At 40.7% G+C, this 16,147-nt stretch overlaps 1 protein-coding gene and 1 long non-coding RNA gene across 3 annotated transcripts in view; both read left to right on the forward strand.

Moving 5' to 3' along the window:
* LOC146521716 (pyruvate carboxylase, mitochondrial-like) overlaps positions 1–16,147 on the forward strand; it is a 316,433-nt gene that overhangs the window by 69,301 nt on the left and 230,985 nt on the right. For both annotated transcript variants that reach the window (XM_085149207.1, XM_085149198.1), the window contains exon 10: positions 211–329. In XM_085149207.1, coding sequence (XP_085005333.1) covers positions 211–329 — 119 coding nt within the window. The remainder of the gene's footprint in view (positions 1–210; positions 330–16,147) is intronic.
* On the forward strand, positions 336–11,588 carry LOC146521718 (uncharacterized). The gene is made up of 2 exons (XR_014872078.1): positions 336–2,939; positions 3,259–11,588. It is a non-coding gene; the product is annotated as an uncharacterized LOC146521718 (long non-coding RNA).

The raw sequence follows: 16,147 nt of genomic DNA on the forward strand, positions 1-16,147 counted from the left end.
CCCTTTACTCTCTAAACAAGTAATGAGGCTGATTCTTTGTGCTTTTATGTAGTCATGTTTGCCTGAAGAGAGTAAGAAGGCCTTTTGTTTTTCTCCTTCGTGGCTCAACAGGATGAGTGGGTTTACCTGCTTGATTGTTTACACAACTAATGCTACCAGTACAACTTAAGAGCTATAAAATTTCTCTCTTGTGATCTTTTCTTGCTGCAGGTTGGATACGAGAACGCAGGAACTGTGGAGTTCTTGGTGGATAAACACGGCAAACACTACTTCATAGAGGTGAACTCCAGACTGCAGGTTGAACATACGGTCACCGAAGAAATCACAGAGTAAGTAGAAGTTCACCTTTTGTAGATGCTGGGGTCGTTGCATTTTGCATGTGTTTCTTTGGGGTGATTGGTCCATAGACGGGGATTCTCTAGGACCTGCCGATATGCTAAAAAAATCAGGTTGTTGGTTGTTTTTTTAATTGTTGAAAAATAAATAAATCAGTGGCTGTCTTTCAAGCTGCACAGAATGCAAAGCTGGGTCACTACTCTAGACATCTGTTTAGATAAAGAGAGAAAGTCTCGGTGCTTAATAAATAATTCTGTCCTGTAAGAAGCTAAATACACCCTTACTGCTTCTGTAGGTATTAAGAGGGTAAACAGCAGCGAGGTTCTACTAATTAACTGCTCTTGATTAACTGATCAGCAGCAGGTGTGAGCGCACCTATAAAAGCAGGTTTTGGCAGTTTGCTGGGGTGTAAACTCGATGTCAATATCTTCTCACGGGTAAATGTCCCAGCACCCTAAGATCAAACCATTCAGTCCTTAAAAATTAAAATAAATTAATCAATTCTCAATAGCATGTTTGGTAAAAAACAAACACCTCATAAACTGTCAAGCACGGTTGTGGAAGGGTGGTACCTGTGTTTGCAGCTATAGGACCTGGTCAGCTTGCAGTCACTGAGCCAGCTTCTCTGTGTATCAAAGTATTCAAGAGTCGCATATGAGACCATCTAAAAGCTAAGGCTCTACTGTAACTGGGTATTTCAATAGAACAGTGAGCATAGCAGCAAATAAGAATGGCTGTACAGTCAAGGTGTTGCTGTGGTCCAGACCTGATTAAAATGCTGTGGTAAGAAAAAAAGCATATGTTATATAAGTAGGTAATAATAATACATCATGTGAGCATGCAAACATTTAAACAATGTTTAATCTTCGTCAGGTTTTTTGTAGGAATAATCAAGCTTCACTTTTGGCAGCGCAAATGAGCTGCATCAATGTAAAAAGCTTCCTGCTCTGAAAATTGTCTCAAGTAAAGGCAGTGAATGTTAGAGGTACATGGAGGAGTGGAGTTTTAAGTGCATGAGAAGGAGGCAAAAATGGTCAAAGAGCAAGAAAGAGGGTGAAATGGACAAGACGAGAAAGAGGAGATTGACAGAAAGCTGACAAGTACAAAGAAGTGGCTGCAGGAGAGAGGTGATTAAGAAAGAAGAGGACCTGAACAGGTGGAATCAGTGAAGAGAGAAGCTGCAAGATGAGGTCAGAGGAGGGGCGAGAAACAACAAGTTTAAATGGGAGAGGAGAGAACGAGAGGATAATGAAAGATATAAATAGCATTCTGCTCTACCGATGACCTGTGAGATTTGCTCAGCTGAAACAACACAGATGAGACACAACATAAACCACAAATGCCAGAAAGGTACAGCTCCATTGGCACTGGAGTTGCACAAAGACTGACAAATCTTGGTTTTAGCACTAATGTGTGTACACACAGAAAACCACAATTAGACTAATTAATGTAGGATTTTCTGCCTAATTTGCTGCATTAATGAACGGAGCTCACACACTAACCAGTGCTACTAACACTAAGTTATTGGCAGATGGTGGAAACAAAACATCTGCTGCACATTGCAAACACATGACTGACAACTTGATTTCTTTCTTCTTAATCAGTTTCCACACTCTTGTTTTGCATCATCTTTTCTTTCTGTTGGTCTTGTTTTTTCTTAAAGGATTGAGGGATTTGCATTGCAGCGCAGTTAATAAGCTCCGAGCGGAGGAAAAACATCAATAAATATTTGCTATGGTGATAATTTAGTCAAAGAACTAGCATTGGAAAGATCTTCTGAAACCATTCATTAGTCTGCGTTTAAGTGTGTGCCCTTAAATTGTAGGTAATTGCACTAATTATTCGAAAGACGACATTTAAGGTTCGGCATTTCTTATCAGTCCAGATTTTGGTCGTTTAAAGATAAGTTTGCCTTCAGGGTTGTCTGATTAGGTGAGAGCTTGGTTTATTCAAACCAGAAATGTATCAAGAACTCGTGTGCCTAAAACTTGGAGCCAGAAAGACTTGAAAGCCATTTTATTAGGTACAACTTGATAGTTGTACCTAAAAGACTGTCAGCGGTGCTTTATCTTGCTGGAAATTAACAGATGTGTACACTGTATTAAAGGGATCGATGTGATCAGCAACACGTGTGCAGTTTTTGGTGAGCCTGTATTATATCCTTAGTTTCTTGTTCGAGCAAACAGGAGTGGCACCTGGTGTGGGTTTCTGCTGCTGAAGGCCATCAGCTTTAAGGTTTAATGTTTGTTCGGAGATGGCCTACGGGCTTCCAATCAGCTTGAAGCAGTCTGGCCATTCTCCTCTGATTTCTGGCATCAAAGGCATTTCTACAGAACTGCTGCTCTCTAGATATTCTCTCGTTTTCTGACTATTCTCTGTAAATCATAGAGCCATTTGTATAGAGAAATCCCAGTAAAGCCAGTCAGCAGCTGCTGCTCAGTGAAATTCAGAAGGCCATCACGACTGTGTCAACATGCCTAAATGCATTAAGTTGCTGCCATGTGATTGGCTGATTAGATATTTGCTTTAACGAGGAGTTGAACAGGTGTCCCTGGAAAAAGCGGCTGAGTGTATTGCCTTGCCAGTGCCCCTAAGACAGGGGTGTCAAACTCAAATACACCGTGGGCCAAAATTCAAATCTGAAACAAAGTCGCGGGCTAACATTAATATTTATTGAAAAAAAATCTTCCTCCAGATTTAAGAATGAATCTTTTCTTATGGACTCAAACAAGTTTTGCTGAAAAACTGAATATGGAACAAGCAAAGCTTAATACTAAACAATATATATATATTAGCTGTATAATACCAGTAGGCCAGCTCTAATAGTAATTTGGTATGGCTTTGCGGGCCAAATGTAATTAGGCTGCGGGCCAAATTTGGCCCGCGGGCCAGAGTTTGACACCTATGCCCTAAGAGGTGCAGTTTATTGATTTAAGCCCCTGGATATCCCGTGCCCACACATGCCAACATGTTTAGATATCTTCCATGGACTTGAAGTGGGCCATGTAGTTTTCAAACCCTCTGTGTGCAGATTGTTCACCATTGAGTCCTATCAAAAATGTCAAATAGTTTATTCTCAAAAGCGCTTTGCTTCCCCCCCCCCCCTTCCCTGCCTTGGCTAAGCTTAATAGTTTATAGTGTTGTAAATAACTGTAATTGTGCGAAACAAAGGCACAATTAAAGGTAAAAAATGAAGCCACTGTGGAATAGCCATGTCCTAAAATATTCTCTTGAGTACGGCTCCAAAAGTGAGTCATTTCCCAGGCTCTCACATTTAAAATGCCAAGCGTAACAACAGAATTAAATATGTTCCATGTATAGTTTTTAAGAGGTTTTGGTCTCTGCAGCTAGCTTTTCACAGCTTTATGGTGGGTCATTTTATGACTGTTGTTTTTAAATGGTTTATTATGTGCTTGTTATTGCCATTATATTTGCATTATTAGGGGTGCAGATGCTTTGGCTTTGCACAAGTTGGTAATTTGAGTTACTGAACTGGGCATGTTGGTGGTGTTGGTCTTTTGCACTTGAAGTGCAATTGTCATACAGAGATGTGGTTAGTGTGTCAATAATTGAAACCATTGGTTTGCATCATGTACACACCAGAAGAAAAGATGGCAAACATGGGTCTGCTCATAAGAACACTGAAACAAAAACTGCTCAACATAAGACTGATGCACTAATATTAGAAACATTCCTACTGTGCAAAAGGCACCAAAAACCTTCGAGTTCACATAAACATATCTTTATTGTGTTATCTTTTTAAACAAACCAATTCTTAGATCCTGATCAGCTTTTTTATTATTTCTTTAGTCATGTCGCCGTATGAATGATAAAAACTAAGCAGAGCTCTACTGGGATAGTCTTTAGGAAGCAATAATGTTAGAATAAGATGGCATGTATATAATAAGTCGTGCATTTCATATTTGAGGAGCAGATATTGCCGCGATGTAAACATTTCAGTTTTTTTCTCTGTGCTGCTATTGAGTGCCGTGCCAAGTCCAATATATTTGAAAATGGAAAGGGACGCCAAAGAACTGTGGCAATATCATACTAACATTTCATCTGCTTTCAACTCAACAAGGACGTCTGTATTATTGCATCATTCTGCATTATTTGTGAACACCAGATAATATGAGCAATACTTCTACATTGTATATCCATGTTTTTTTATCCTGTTATTTCACTTCATCCACCTGTCCCCTGCTTGTATCAGCGAGACAGTAAACTGACACACAGTCATTCTCATGTATTACGGATCCCCTCTCATCCGTCCTTGCAGCAGTTTGTCATATTTTGTTCACCCTGCAGAGAAAACCCCGTATAGCTGAGGAAATTTGACATTTTGGAGAATTGGGGTCATTTGAATTGGCAGGAGTGCAGTAATTACTTGAATCTGGGCAGCTCTCCCTGTGAAACGTGTTTGAAAGTTTCAGCTGTCACACGCACAGCTTTCATTTCAAGTTTAGCTCAAAGCAGCCAGGGTAGGGTTAGAGTTACCCCTGATGACGGCTGGAAAAGAGAACAGTGCCTGAAAAGGAGAAGTTCAGTGTATATTCGTCTTAATTGTAGAAGAAATGTACTTTCGAGACTAACATTGCATTTGCGTGCAAACGACAAGTGAAAACTGTATTAGAGCTTTACTGCGTCCATTCATCTTTGAGCTCTCCGTTTCACTTGACTGCACTTCCAATCTGTGAGGTGTTAGCACATTAGTTCTTGTTTTCATGCGAAATGCACTTTTATTAACAGACTTGTCAGGGAAGTATTTTACCAAGTTCTGAAACTCTCTGCTGAACTCGCCGTTCATTCCCCCGCGCTCTTCCCAACATTGTTTTTCACCACTTTAATATCTTCAGATTAATTCATTCTGTATTCTCTGTTCAATTTAGCTTTTTCCAACCTGGCTGCAGCAGAGTCCTAGTTTAATTTTATACCTTAATCCTCCCTCTGCACGCTCATTCAAAACATTTATGTACGTCCGACGGTCACCATGCCAGTAAGCCTATAATCATTGTAATTGGATTATCTCCCTTAAATTAGTCATTCTTACTCCACGTCTTTATTCCTTATCTCTTCTATGTTTGATGTCTGTCACTTTTTGGGTTTTCTAGTTTTCCTCTTTCTGTCGTGTATGTGTGGATTACTGGATTTCCATTATCACCTGTAATCCTTGGCAGGCTTTGCAGGAGTTGAGGCCTCATGTAATGGTGCTCATATCATTTCCACTTAAAAACGACAACATAAGTCCACAGGTGTGGGTTTCTCTTCGTGTATATAGCTGGATAATGTGGAGAGTTGACAGGAGAGCAGGGTCCAAGAAGTGGTCTGGGGCTGGGTAAAACACAGGCTGCTGCAGTGTCCTTTTGGACTATATGCGTCACCCTCAACCAGTTGAACTCTTGTGTCATCCAGTGTAGTTGAAATTTGGCACCAAAAGTACAAGTAGAGTCAGTGGCTTCAGACAAAACGAGAACTCTCCCGTGAACCTCTGGAGGTCTCCAAATGTTGGTTTTATCTCGCATGAACTATCTAGCTGTAAAATATTTGTGCTGACATGAGGTTTGGAGCAGATTTTTCCTCTGTTGCCAGCAGCTATTTAAGAATTTTGGTTCTCAACATTGGGCTGATGTGGAGCTGGGTATTTGTATTTTGATTTTTAATGTACGAAAACAGTCCCACAAGGCATACTGTGCCCAAATAACAGAGGGAGGCGGGGCTGTGTATGGCCGCAAAAATCCACCTGAACACGGTGCTCCTCAAAGCCCACTCACTCCTCTTTAAAGGAAAAATGACTACAACCTGCACATGTACATTTCTTATCTTCACCTTCAAGTTTTATATCCATCCACACGGGGATACTGGATAAGTAGAGTGCCACTACTTCACCTGAATGCAAACAGGAGTGATCAAACGTTAAGCAGATCCCTCATTTCTATATATGTTAGTGTCTCCAGTGAGAAGCTAAGCTGGTAGTAATAGGATGTTATCTGCAGCGAGGGTTAATATAATACGTATACTTTCATGTATCAAAGTTGCCTCCATCTCTCTTTAATCCTCCATCGCCTCTTCCTCCGTACCATTCTGCCTCATCTGACGCTCCTCCCTCAGGCTGTTCCCTTCATCTGTCTTTCCTCAACCAACTTGGCGCATTTATTTCTTGACCTCTGCCCATTTCTCCAGCCCTCCCTTCTCTTTGTCACACCATTGCCTCCCGTTCGCTCTTCCCGTCTCCCTGCACCATCCTTTCAGCCCTGTCAGTTCCTCCCTCCGTATCTACCGCTCTCTGTCAGAGCCGTGACTCCTCCTCTACCCCTCTCCTTGCTCTCCTCCCCCATATCCATCTCTTCTCTGTCATCCTCTCCTCTCATTCGTATTCACCCCAACATCCATTTTCATTCATCTCTCACCATCTCTGTCCTTAAGTTCACCTTTGCCTCATCCATTCTTTGCCCCTTTATGAACTTTTCCCCTTTTTCTTTTTTGTCCTCAGTCTCTCAGTCTGCTCTCTTATCCTGCTGTCTCATCACTCTGTACCTGCCTGTCTTTCTGGATCCATTCATTCATGTACTAGTGCAGGCAGCAGACAACATGAAAGATGGTTAAAGAATAGCTTTGAAGTAATGAACTGACATTACAAAGGCAGCTTCACACATGATATACTAAGATGCAGCAGTTAACCTGGTATAAATGGCTGAAATCAGGCCTACACAGATGGGTCTTAAGCATCTTTTATTAAGTGTCCACAGATGGATGATCTGATATCGTCGTGTTGGTGTTGTTCCCAGATCATCATGAAAATGTTGTTCCAGGTTCAACATTGCAAGTGACCAATCACATTATTGTGACGTTATTCTTTTGCGCACCAACCCATTCGTGCATTTATGAAATTCCAATGTTGCAAGGACAATATCAATTCTGCTTAGCGTTTATTAAAGGGTTAGGGTCAGGGTCCGTTGATCGGCGGACAAAGGTGGTTTCTCGCAGCTTAAGTACAGTTTTTTGTTTTACGCCAGTTTTTCCCGAAGTCGCAAAAGTATGACATCACAACATTCTGATTGGTCACTTGCAATGTTGATCCTGGAACAACCTTTAGTATGATGATCTGGGAACAACACCAACACGAGGATATCAGATCGTGCGTCCACAGATCTCAAGTCCAATGAGGGGAAAAAAAAACTTCCTGACCTCAAAAGCCAAAATCCCCAGAGTCTCATTTTGACTTTAACCTGGAGAGACGTGCCACCAGGAAGCACTGATGAGCTGACCTCAGACATCGTAGTTATGTGTGAATTTAAACGTTTGCTAATAAAGGAAGGTGCCTGACATGAAGAGCTGTGGAAGTTGTAATCAAAATCTTCAATTTGACACTGAACTTTATGAGGTGCTGCTGTGGAGAGGACATAATTGCTCTCACATGTGACCTTTGGAAGAATGTTTAAAAGTCACTGGTTAAAATGTGGGCACGCTCTTGCTCTCATATTCATCTTTAAAGCAGGTCAAGTATTGGGTGATTATCTATACTGTTTCGTGGGTCAGTGGCTTAGTTAATGCTACATAACTCCATGACAAATATTATGTAGTTAGTCAAACTGAAGAAGTAAGGCCAGGGTTATATCTGCCGACACTACAGATGTATTGTTGTTCTACTCGGGCAGGAGTTTGCTAGCAGAGAAGAATCACTTGAGACCCATTAGTGCACAGACCTCACATTGCAGGATGCCTTAACCAATCCAGTGAGACCAGCCTGACTTTTGTCTCAGTACAAATGAGTGTAAAGACGTTTGCATTTAATAAGCAGTTCTGTACTGTGAGTTTCTTCTCCTGCATTGTCCACTTCTGATAAATCTGTGCAGGTGCAAACACAGTAAGTCTCTGTAAAGACAAATAGGAATTACACATCTGCTGATGTCTCCAAAAACCTTGGATTTTTCTTCTTAAACATTCTTCCTATGTTTCTATATGTCCTCCCACTCCCACTTGCTCTCCCATAACAGATGCTCTTTTCACTTCTCCTTCACCTTCTCTCCATGATAGTTGTCTTTTTTGGTTTTCCACAGCTCTGGTATCTTGACAGGGTGGTGTCTTTTCGACTGAGAAGGCATCCTCTAACTTTTCGCTGCTGCTTTTGCTTTGCTCTTTCTCTCAGCAGTGGTAATGGGCACGTACACAAGTGTCAGTGAGGAGGCGGAATACCACAATCTGTAATCGGAATGAACGCACTCGCTCACTCGCATCTCACTCTCATTCATAGATGCACACACAAATACGCCCCCGTAATGAAAGATTTTCAAGTCCAAAGGCATCAACGAAGACGTGCGCACACTCGGAAATACACAGGGAACACTGTGCAAATACCTATTCATCTGTGTTCCTGCTTTCCCGAATTCTTCAATAATGGAGGCAGTTCTGTCTGGGGTGTCTGCATATGCGACAGACAAAATGTGAGATAAATGTAAGATATATTTTGCCTGGGAGGTATACCCTGTGTGTGAGAGATGCTCGTCTGTCTGAAAGGCACAAGTGTGTTTGTGAAAGACGGCGAGACCGCCTCTGCATTCAGCTCCAGCTCTGTCTTTGAACTTCTCCTCTCTCAAGGTTCAATTTGTCTGTAATTTAGCTGTAAATGATCTTTCCTTTGTACGTTCAGTGTGTGTTTCTGAGTGACTGTGTGCACCAAGTCGGGGTGTGTGTGTGTGTGTGTGAGTGTCCACATGCTGTCAAGGGGACCCTGCACATGTGGTTGATTGGTGGAAAGGAGTCCTTTAGATCCTAAAGTGACATAATTATACCCCCAGGCTCATGCTGAGCTCTGTGTATTCTAAAGAGACAGTGAGCGATTGTGTGACTGTTGTGAATAAGGGGGTTTTGAATTAAATTTAAAATCTTCATTCGTCTTCATATAGGCCTCGCAAAGAGTGCACATGAGTTCCTGAACTAGAACATATGTAGTGATGGAAATCGAGAACCAGTTCTTGTAGAAAAGCAGTTCTCAGTCCAATTTCTTGGAATTGTTAGTCTGCCCATCGATCCCGCTTATTGGTTCTTGGACTCTCGTTACAATCAGCTTTCAGTTTGCATGTCAGGGGAAAACAGCGACGTCGTCTACAGCGTGGATATGGACGTTTGTTTTTATTGCACAAAAGGTTGGATGTTTGCAAATGCAAGTCTGCCACTGCTCCTCTTTGTTGTGGAGTATCGCAGGGTTCTGTGTTGGGCCCCATTACGGTTTGCCTTGTACATGTTAGCCCTGGGATCCATCTTTGACAAGTATTGAATGTCCTGTCACTTTTATGGTGATGACATTCAAATCTATTTCAAATTGTCTGATGACCTGCCAGCTTCTTTGAATCACCTCAAACTTGACTGCTTGAAAGAGGCCAGAGTGGCTGTCGGACAACTCTCTCATTTTAAATGAGAAGAAAACTGAGATCATGTTATTTGATAGTCATACTCCATATGATCAGCTTGCTGCTGGATTTGGTCCTTTTGCTAGCTTTATTACCGACAGTGTAAGTAATCTAGGTGTACTCCTGGATAGTTCATTTAAGCTGGAAAAACAGGTTTCCTCTGTGGTTAGATCTGGATTTTTTTCAATTGCGCCAAATTTCTAAGGTCAAGCGGTTAATACTGCACAAAGACCTTGAAAAAATTATCCATGCCTTCCCGACCTCCAGACTTAATTATTGTAACTCTCTCTAATCTGGACTCCAACTCATTCACCTCCAACAATTACAACTTGTCCAGAATGCTGCGGCTCTCCTCCTAACTGGAACTAGTAAATTCGTCTCCATCACCCCTGTGCTTCCTAATTTACACTGGCTGCCTATTAAATTTCATATCGATTTCAAAGTACTGTTGCTTACTTTCAAATGCCTCGTACCAGACTTCTTACTATCTTACTGACCTACTCAGTCTTTATACTAACGGGCGTTCATTGTGATCATCTGGACAGTTACTCCTGGCTCAACCCAGGCAAAGTCTAAAGACTAGTGGCGACCGTGATGTTGCGTCTCTAGCACCTTACCTCTGGAATAGTCTCCCTGCTACCATTCGTGCCTCTGACTCCATTCAATCCTTTAAAGCACGCTGGAAAAATTGCCTATTTAACCTTTTTCCCCTTGTTAATTCTGATTCTTAATTGCTGCATCTTTCCATAGATTATTATGTATTCTCCCCATCTCTAATCACTAATGATTTTGTTCTTCATTTTACTGTTTTTAATTTTTCATTGCTCAGTGTAATCATGTGTCTATTGCTTTGTGAAGCACTTTGTGTAACCTGGTTTGAAACGTGCTATGCTATATAAATACATTTGTATTGTACTGTATGCTAAGCTAGCCGTTAACTCAGAGTGAAAGCAGCCACATCCTGAACTTCAACAAGTAACAAGCAGATAAGCAGTTAGTCTGCAGCCTCCCCTTTTTGTGCTTTTTATTTTTGCTTTGTGTGGTCAGCTTTGTATTCTAAGTGAAAGATCTTAGATGTGCATCCTCATTAGCGGTTTCTGTTGGTGTTTGGGGTTGTAGCCTCAGGTTTATGTTAAATGGGGATTATGAGTAGGGCTGCTCAATTAATCGAATTTTAATCTCGATTACAATCTGGACTTTCAACGATCATTAAAAATGACTGAGCCGATTATTAGCCCCTCCCTCGTGCTTTACTCTTGCGCTGCTCCGTGTGGCAAATCGAGCGCCCCTCTCTGCGTTTTGAACACGTGTCACAACAATTAAGAGGACCTGAGGGAAGCTCGGAAAGCTAAGCAGAAGTTATTTGGAGAGGAGAGTGACTGCCGTTGGTTGAAAAGAGAGGTAAAAAAAACTTCAGTGGTGTGGAAACATTATGGGTTCGTGGAGTCAGACGTGGATCAAGTAGACATAGTGTGTAAACTTTGCTACAGTGTCGTAGCTGCACCACAGAGCAACACTGCAAAGTTCACTAAACATAGATGTTTACAATTTTAATTTATTTTTTATATTGCAAACATTTACACTGTTATCAGTATTTGCACACTATTTTATATTATTTTTAAAAATCATTATTCAATACATTGTTATTATTAAATAAATATCGTCAAATAATCGAGATCTCAATTTCAGTGAAAATAATCGTGATTATCATTTTTGCCATAATCGAGCAGCCTTAATTATGAGACTGTTTCAGCTATTTTTACAGAGTAACATAAAAGTAATGTAACGAGTAGTATAACAAATTACTTTTTCCTGGGAATAATTAAGAAACGTACTACATTACTTTAACGAAAAGTGTTCTGTGTAATAAACTTTTGAGTGGAGACTCACAAACTTACCATTACAAAGACGAGAAATGCTTCAACAGACATTTGAATCGATCATGAATCACTAAATTATCAATTTCCATTCCTACACATGTGTCAAGTCGATATTCAGTTCAGAATAAGAAAGAAATAAGGAAATCACAATAAGAAATTCTAACAGTTCAGTTGCAGTTAGCAGAATATTTCCAGTGTGGAAAATGTCCTAACAAATGAAGCTGCTCCACCTTCCAACCATAAATGTTTCTCAGTCAGTGTTTGAGTCACCCCCATCAAGCTCCATCAGTTCAAATCCCTGAAAACAATCACAGGTACACCTCATGTGAACCATATCTCACCTTCAACACTAAAGACTAAAAGTCTGATATATGGTACAGAAAGCTCTGGCTTCAGCGTCACATCTGGAAAAACTGCTTTTAGTTATTGTTGCTAGCTTATAAATGACAAAAGGACTCCGCAGTTATTGCTTTGGTAATACCATTAATTATTTTTAATTAACAAACCCCACACACATGTGAGAGTGGTGGTGTTTAGTGTTTGAATGCTAATTTGTTGTAGCACAGGATAAAAGTTGTGCATTAATATATGCAGTAATTGTTTAAAGTACAGTTTGAGACTCTATCCTGTAAAAATTCACATACAAAACAAGTATAAATGTCATATGAAGGAAAGTATCTGCCTCATGACAGCCTCTGCAGCTGCTGCGTTTTAGCTGCAGTAATCTATAAATAGAATGCAAAAAAATCTAATGTGCTCATGTGTATTAGGTTTACAATGAGTGACATGGCCAGATGTACAAACATGCAGTCCATGCAATATCCGCAGTAGACTTGGACTAAAGTTATTTTTTCTTTCTTGAGTAATAACAGAACTTTGGGAGGAAGCCATTATATTTTGTGCAGCATCTTCATTTCATCGTTGTCTTGCCAGTTGTTTTCCATTCTTGGCAGGAAAAATGAAGCTTTCCAGGCAGCTTTTAACCCACAAGAAAAGACAGTTAAACCCGTTCTGTTGCAAGATGGAAATAAACAACCTGTTGCCACAAACAGTCGGTGTTATGTTGAAAATAAATTTTGCATGGTTACTTAACAAAATCCATCAAATTCATCACTGACATAGCCAATCGATGATTTTTAAACGGTAGCTTGCATGTGAGCTGTACTGACTGTGCGATGTGCTTTTGTGTCACAGTGAAACTGATAAACACGTTCTTGCATTGCTGTGTTCGATGTTAAGTCTAACATTTCAATTTTTTGGAGTTCTTCCACTGATTAATCTGACTGTGCGGTGATAGAATAGGGTAGGGGTGGGGAATTGTCCAAATGGCCCAGGGGAAGAAGCTGTTTAAGTCTGGAGGTGTGGGACCTGAATGACCCGAGTGCTCTGACCAGAGGGTAGCGGATCAAACCAGATGGTGGTCGGGGTACAAGGGGTCACCTGTGATGGCCTTTGTTTTACTGAAAAGGGAGGATGTGGTGATGGCCTTCAGGAGTGGCAGAGGGCAGCCAATTAGTTTGTTACTCAATGCACAGCCTTCCTGTTCTCAGTTCTGGCCCCTGCATACCAGACACCCAGGAAGTGGGAGAGCACGCTCTCCACTGAGAAGGCCACTTCTCCACTGAGGAGCGGTAGAAGGCCAGAAGCAGCATCTGGTCCAGGTTGTTCTTCCTAAGGACACGCAAGTGCAGCTGCTGCTGAGCCTCCTTTACCAAGGTGATCGTGTTGTGGGTCCAGGGGGGACCAGCTGAGATATGGGTGGCCAGAAAAGGCGGAGACAGGTTTCACCCATTCTCCCTTTATAGGGGAGCGGTCCTGTCAGTCCCTCCTGAAGTCCATTATTAGTATGTATGAAGTCCATATTTAAGTATGTTCAGCTTCAGCAACGGTGGGAGCTGAACCACGATTGTGTCATGGGTTTGTGTGCATACATGTGTATAGGACATATAGTAGGGGGCTGAGAACGCAGCCGTGTGGGGATCTGGTGCTGAGTGACAGTAGGGGGGAGAGGTGAGGCTAGTTGGCCTGATTGAGGCTAGTTGGTGAGGGTAATCTCTTAAAGCTGGTGGTGGTATTTTTTATTTAAATCCATAATCGTGAGGATTGGCCATACTGAATGAGTCTTGTATAGTTACATGTGTGTTGTGATGTGGAGTAACCAGGATCTGCTGTACGATGTTCAGTGTTAATGAGGAAATCAGAACCTGATGTTATCTAATACTTCATGTTTGAAGACTACGGTTTGTGACAGTTGAGAAAAAACGACTACATAAATGGCCCGCTGTGCCGTTTTTCTCTTTGAAATGGTGAGAGAGACAATAAGAGGCAGTGTTTCAGAGAAATGCCTTCATTACATTTAGCTCTTAATGCAGCAACAGGATGAGCAGATGAAGAGGCTGCCATGGAATATGGCCTTTTTAGAAGTGCTGCAACAAGATTATGATTGTCTATCGAGCAAAAACAAAAGTGTTCTCATGCTTTTATTGCTTCTATTTTGTCAAATTTCCAGACAAAGTTGCAGGAAATTGGATCCTGTGTGTCAGACAAACTGAGTTAACATTATTTTGGGCTTTATTGCTTTTGGTTATGTGTGTGTTCATGTGTACTTGAGAGAAAGTACACCACCCTTCTTCTAGCCTCTAAATATGTGGATATGCGTGCATGCGCATGCATTAATATAGCGGCGCTTGAGAGAAAATGTGTGTGCTGCACCTGGTTATTTGTCTGTCTAGGCTTGCTAATTAGTCTGAAATGACCACTCAATCATCATCAGGCTGAGAAAGCGTTAGTAGGGAGTAAGAAAGACAGAAAGTAACAAAGCCTCACATCATTTGACAAGAGTCTGACAAACGAGGGGTGGAAATCGAAAAGGGAAAAGGACGCGAGGTGAATTAAAAGACGAATCGAGTGACCCAGAGCCTCTGTAAGAATAAAGCGCAGCAGCCTGCTGGACCAGAGTTCAAAGTCTGCGTCGGTTAGATATGTCTGAGTCTAGAGAATCCCTGCATGAATATGTTTTACTGTAACGCTCTTTGCCATGATGCATAATAACGCCTTTTATCTACCCTTCATTTTCTCGTCAAGCCTTTCTTTTCCCTCTTTTTGCTTGTCTTTCATTCTCTTCTTTTTAATCGTCTATCTTCTTTTTGTTCTGTCCTTCTTTTTAATTTCCTCCTCATTGAATATTCAGTTCAGCAGCCAGCATCTCCAGCTCTCTGCTCTTGGCTTTGATTTCCTTTCTCAACGTGGGAGTTGAAGAAGTTGCTGCCACATCAGCAATTATCCCCCTCCCTCTTCAGTTCTCTCAACTCTTTGCCTTTCTCGTGTTTCTTGGCACGTTAACTATATTAAGATATTAGAGAAAAGGTCAATTCAAAGTCACTGTGCATTTATTTTTAATTAAGATCTCATAAACTACCTACAGCCATGCAGTTGACCGCACTGAATTCATTTCCCTCGCTCCATCTGCTGATCAAATTACCTTGATTTAAATAAATAAATAAATAAATAAATTAAAAAAAAATAAATAAATAAATAAATAAATAAATAAATAATATATATATATATATATATATATATATATATATATATATATATATATATATATATATATATATATATTTATATTTATTTATTTATTTATTTATTTATTTTAATTGTTCAAGTCATTGCTTCCTCTTGCACTTCCTAACTGAACCACTTTCTTTTGCTTTCTGCTCCTGTTCATGCCCTTCCTCGTTGTTTACGCTTGCCTGTCTCTGTGGTCCTCGGCACCACAAACACACGCCGCAGTAAACAGTCTACCTCTTCTCCTCTGGCCACACAGGGTTTGTTGCGTGCGTGTCCATGAAATAACCACTGGCAGGCAAATACTACTAAGCAGTGCAGAAGACATGCTTTCGCTTCTTGTAATATGGCAGATAATGATTGTAGTAATTGTCAGGGTGTGCATGTGTTCTGATAAAACGTGTGTATGTTTATAGTACAGTATGCTTTGATGTTGGTGTAAAGAATGTGTCTAAGCAGCACATTTTCTAACTGAATCTAGCCATTTTGTTCTGTGTGTGTGACGAAGTGTACTCGTGTGTGTGTGTGCATGCACTCTGAGGAGTTTTGTTTGGTTTTGTGAGCACGTCATAAAATAATTTTAAGGTGATTATAATTGTGCAGCGAAGCATACAGTGAGTGATTGAGAAGTAAGCATATGAATAAGAATGAGGGATGTAGCTGTGTGTGCGAACGCCACGGGAGAATCTCATTCATGTGAGTGGGAGAGTGAGTGGAGGCTATTTATGATAACAGGAAGTAAGCTTATCATGATAATCATGACAGCTGCCATTTTTTTTTTTTTTTTTTTTTTTATGTACACTAAGGACTGAGGTCTCTGAATAATTTTCTATATTTAGTCAAGTCATCCTGTCTAATAAAAATATATGGATGAGAACAAAAGCGTTTGGTTATTAATTATGAATGGAGCTATTGGTAGTAGCCATTAGCATCGAGGCTGTAAGCAGGTGCAAGACA

Source organism: Neolamprologus multifasciatus, chromosome 3 (genome assembly GCF_963576455.1).
Source record: "Neolamprologus multifasciatus chromosome 3, fNeoMul1.2, whole genome shotgun sequence".
Taxonomy (NCBI): Eukaryota; Metazoa; Chordata; class Actinopteri; order Cichliformes; family Cichlidae; genus Neolamprologus; species Neolamprologus multifasciatus.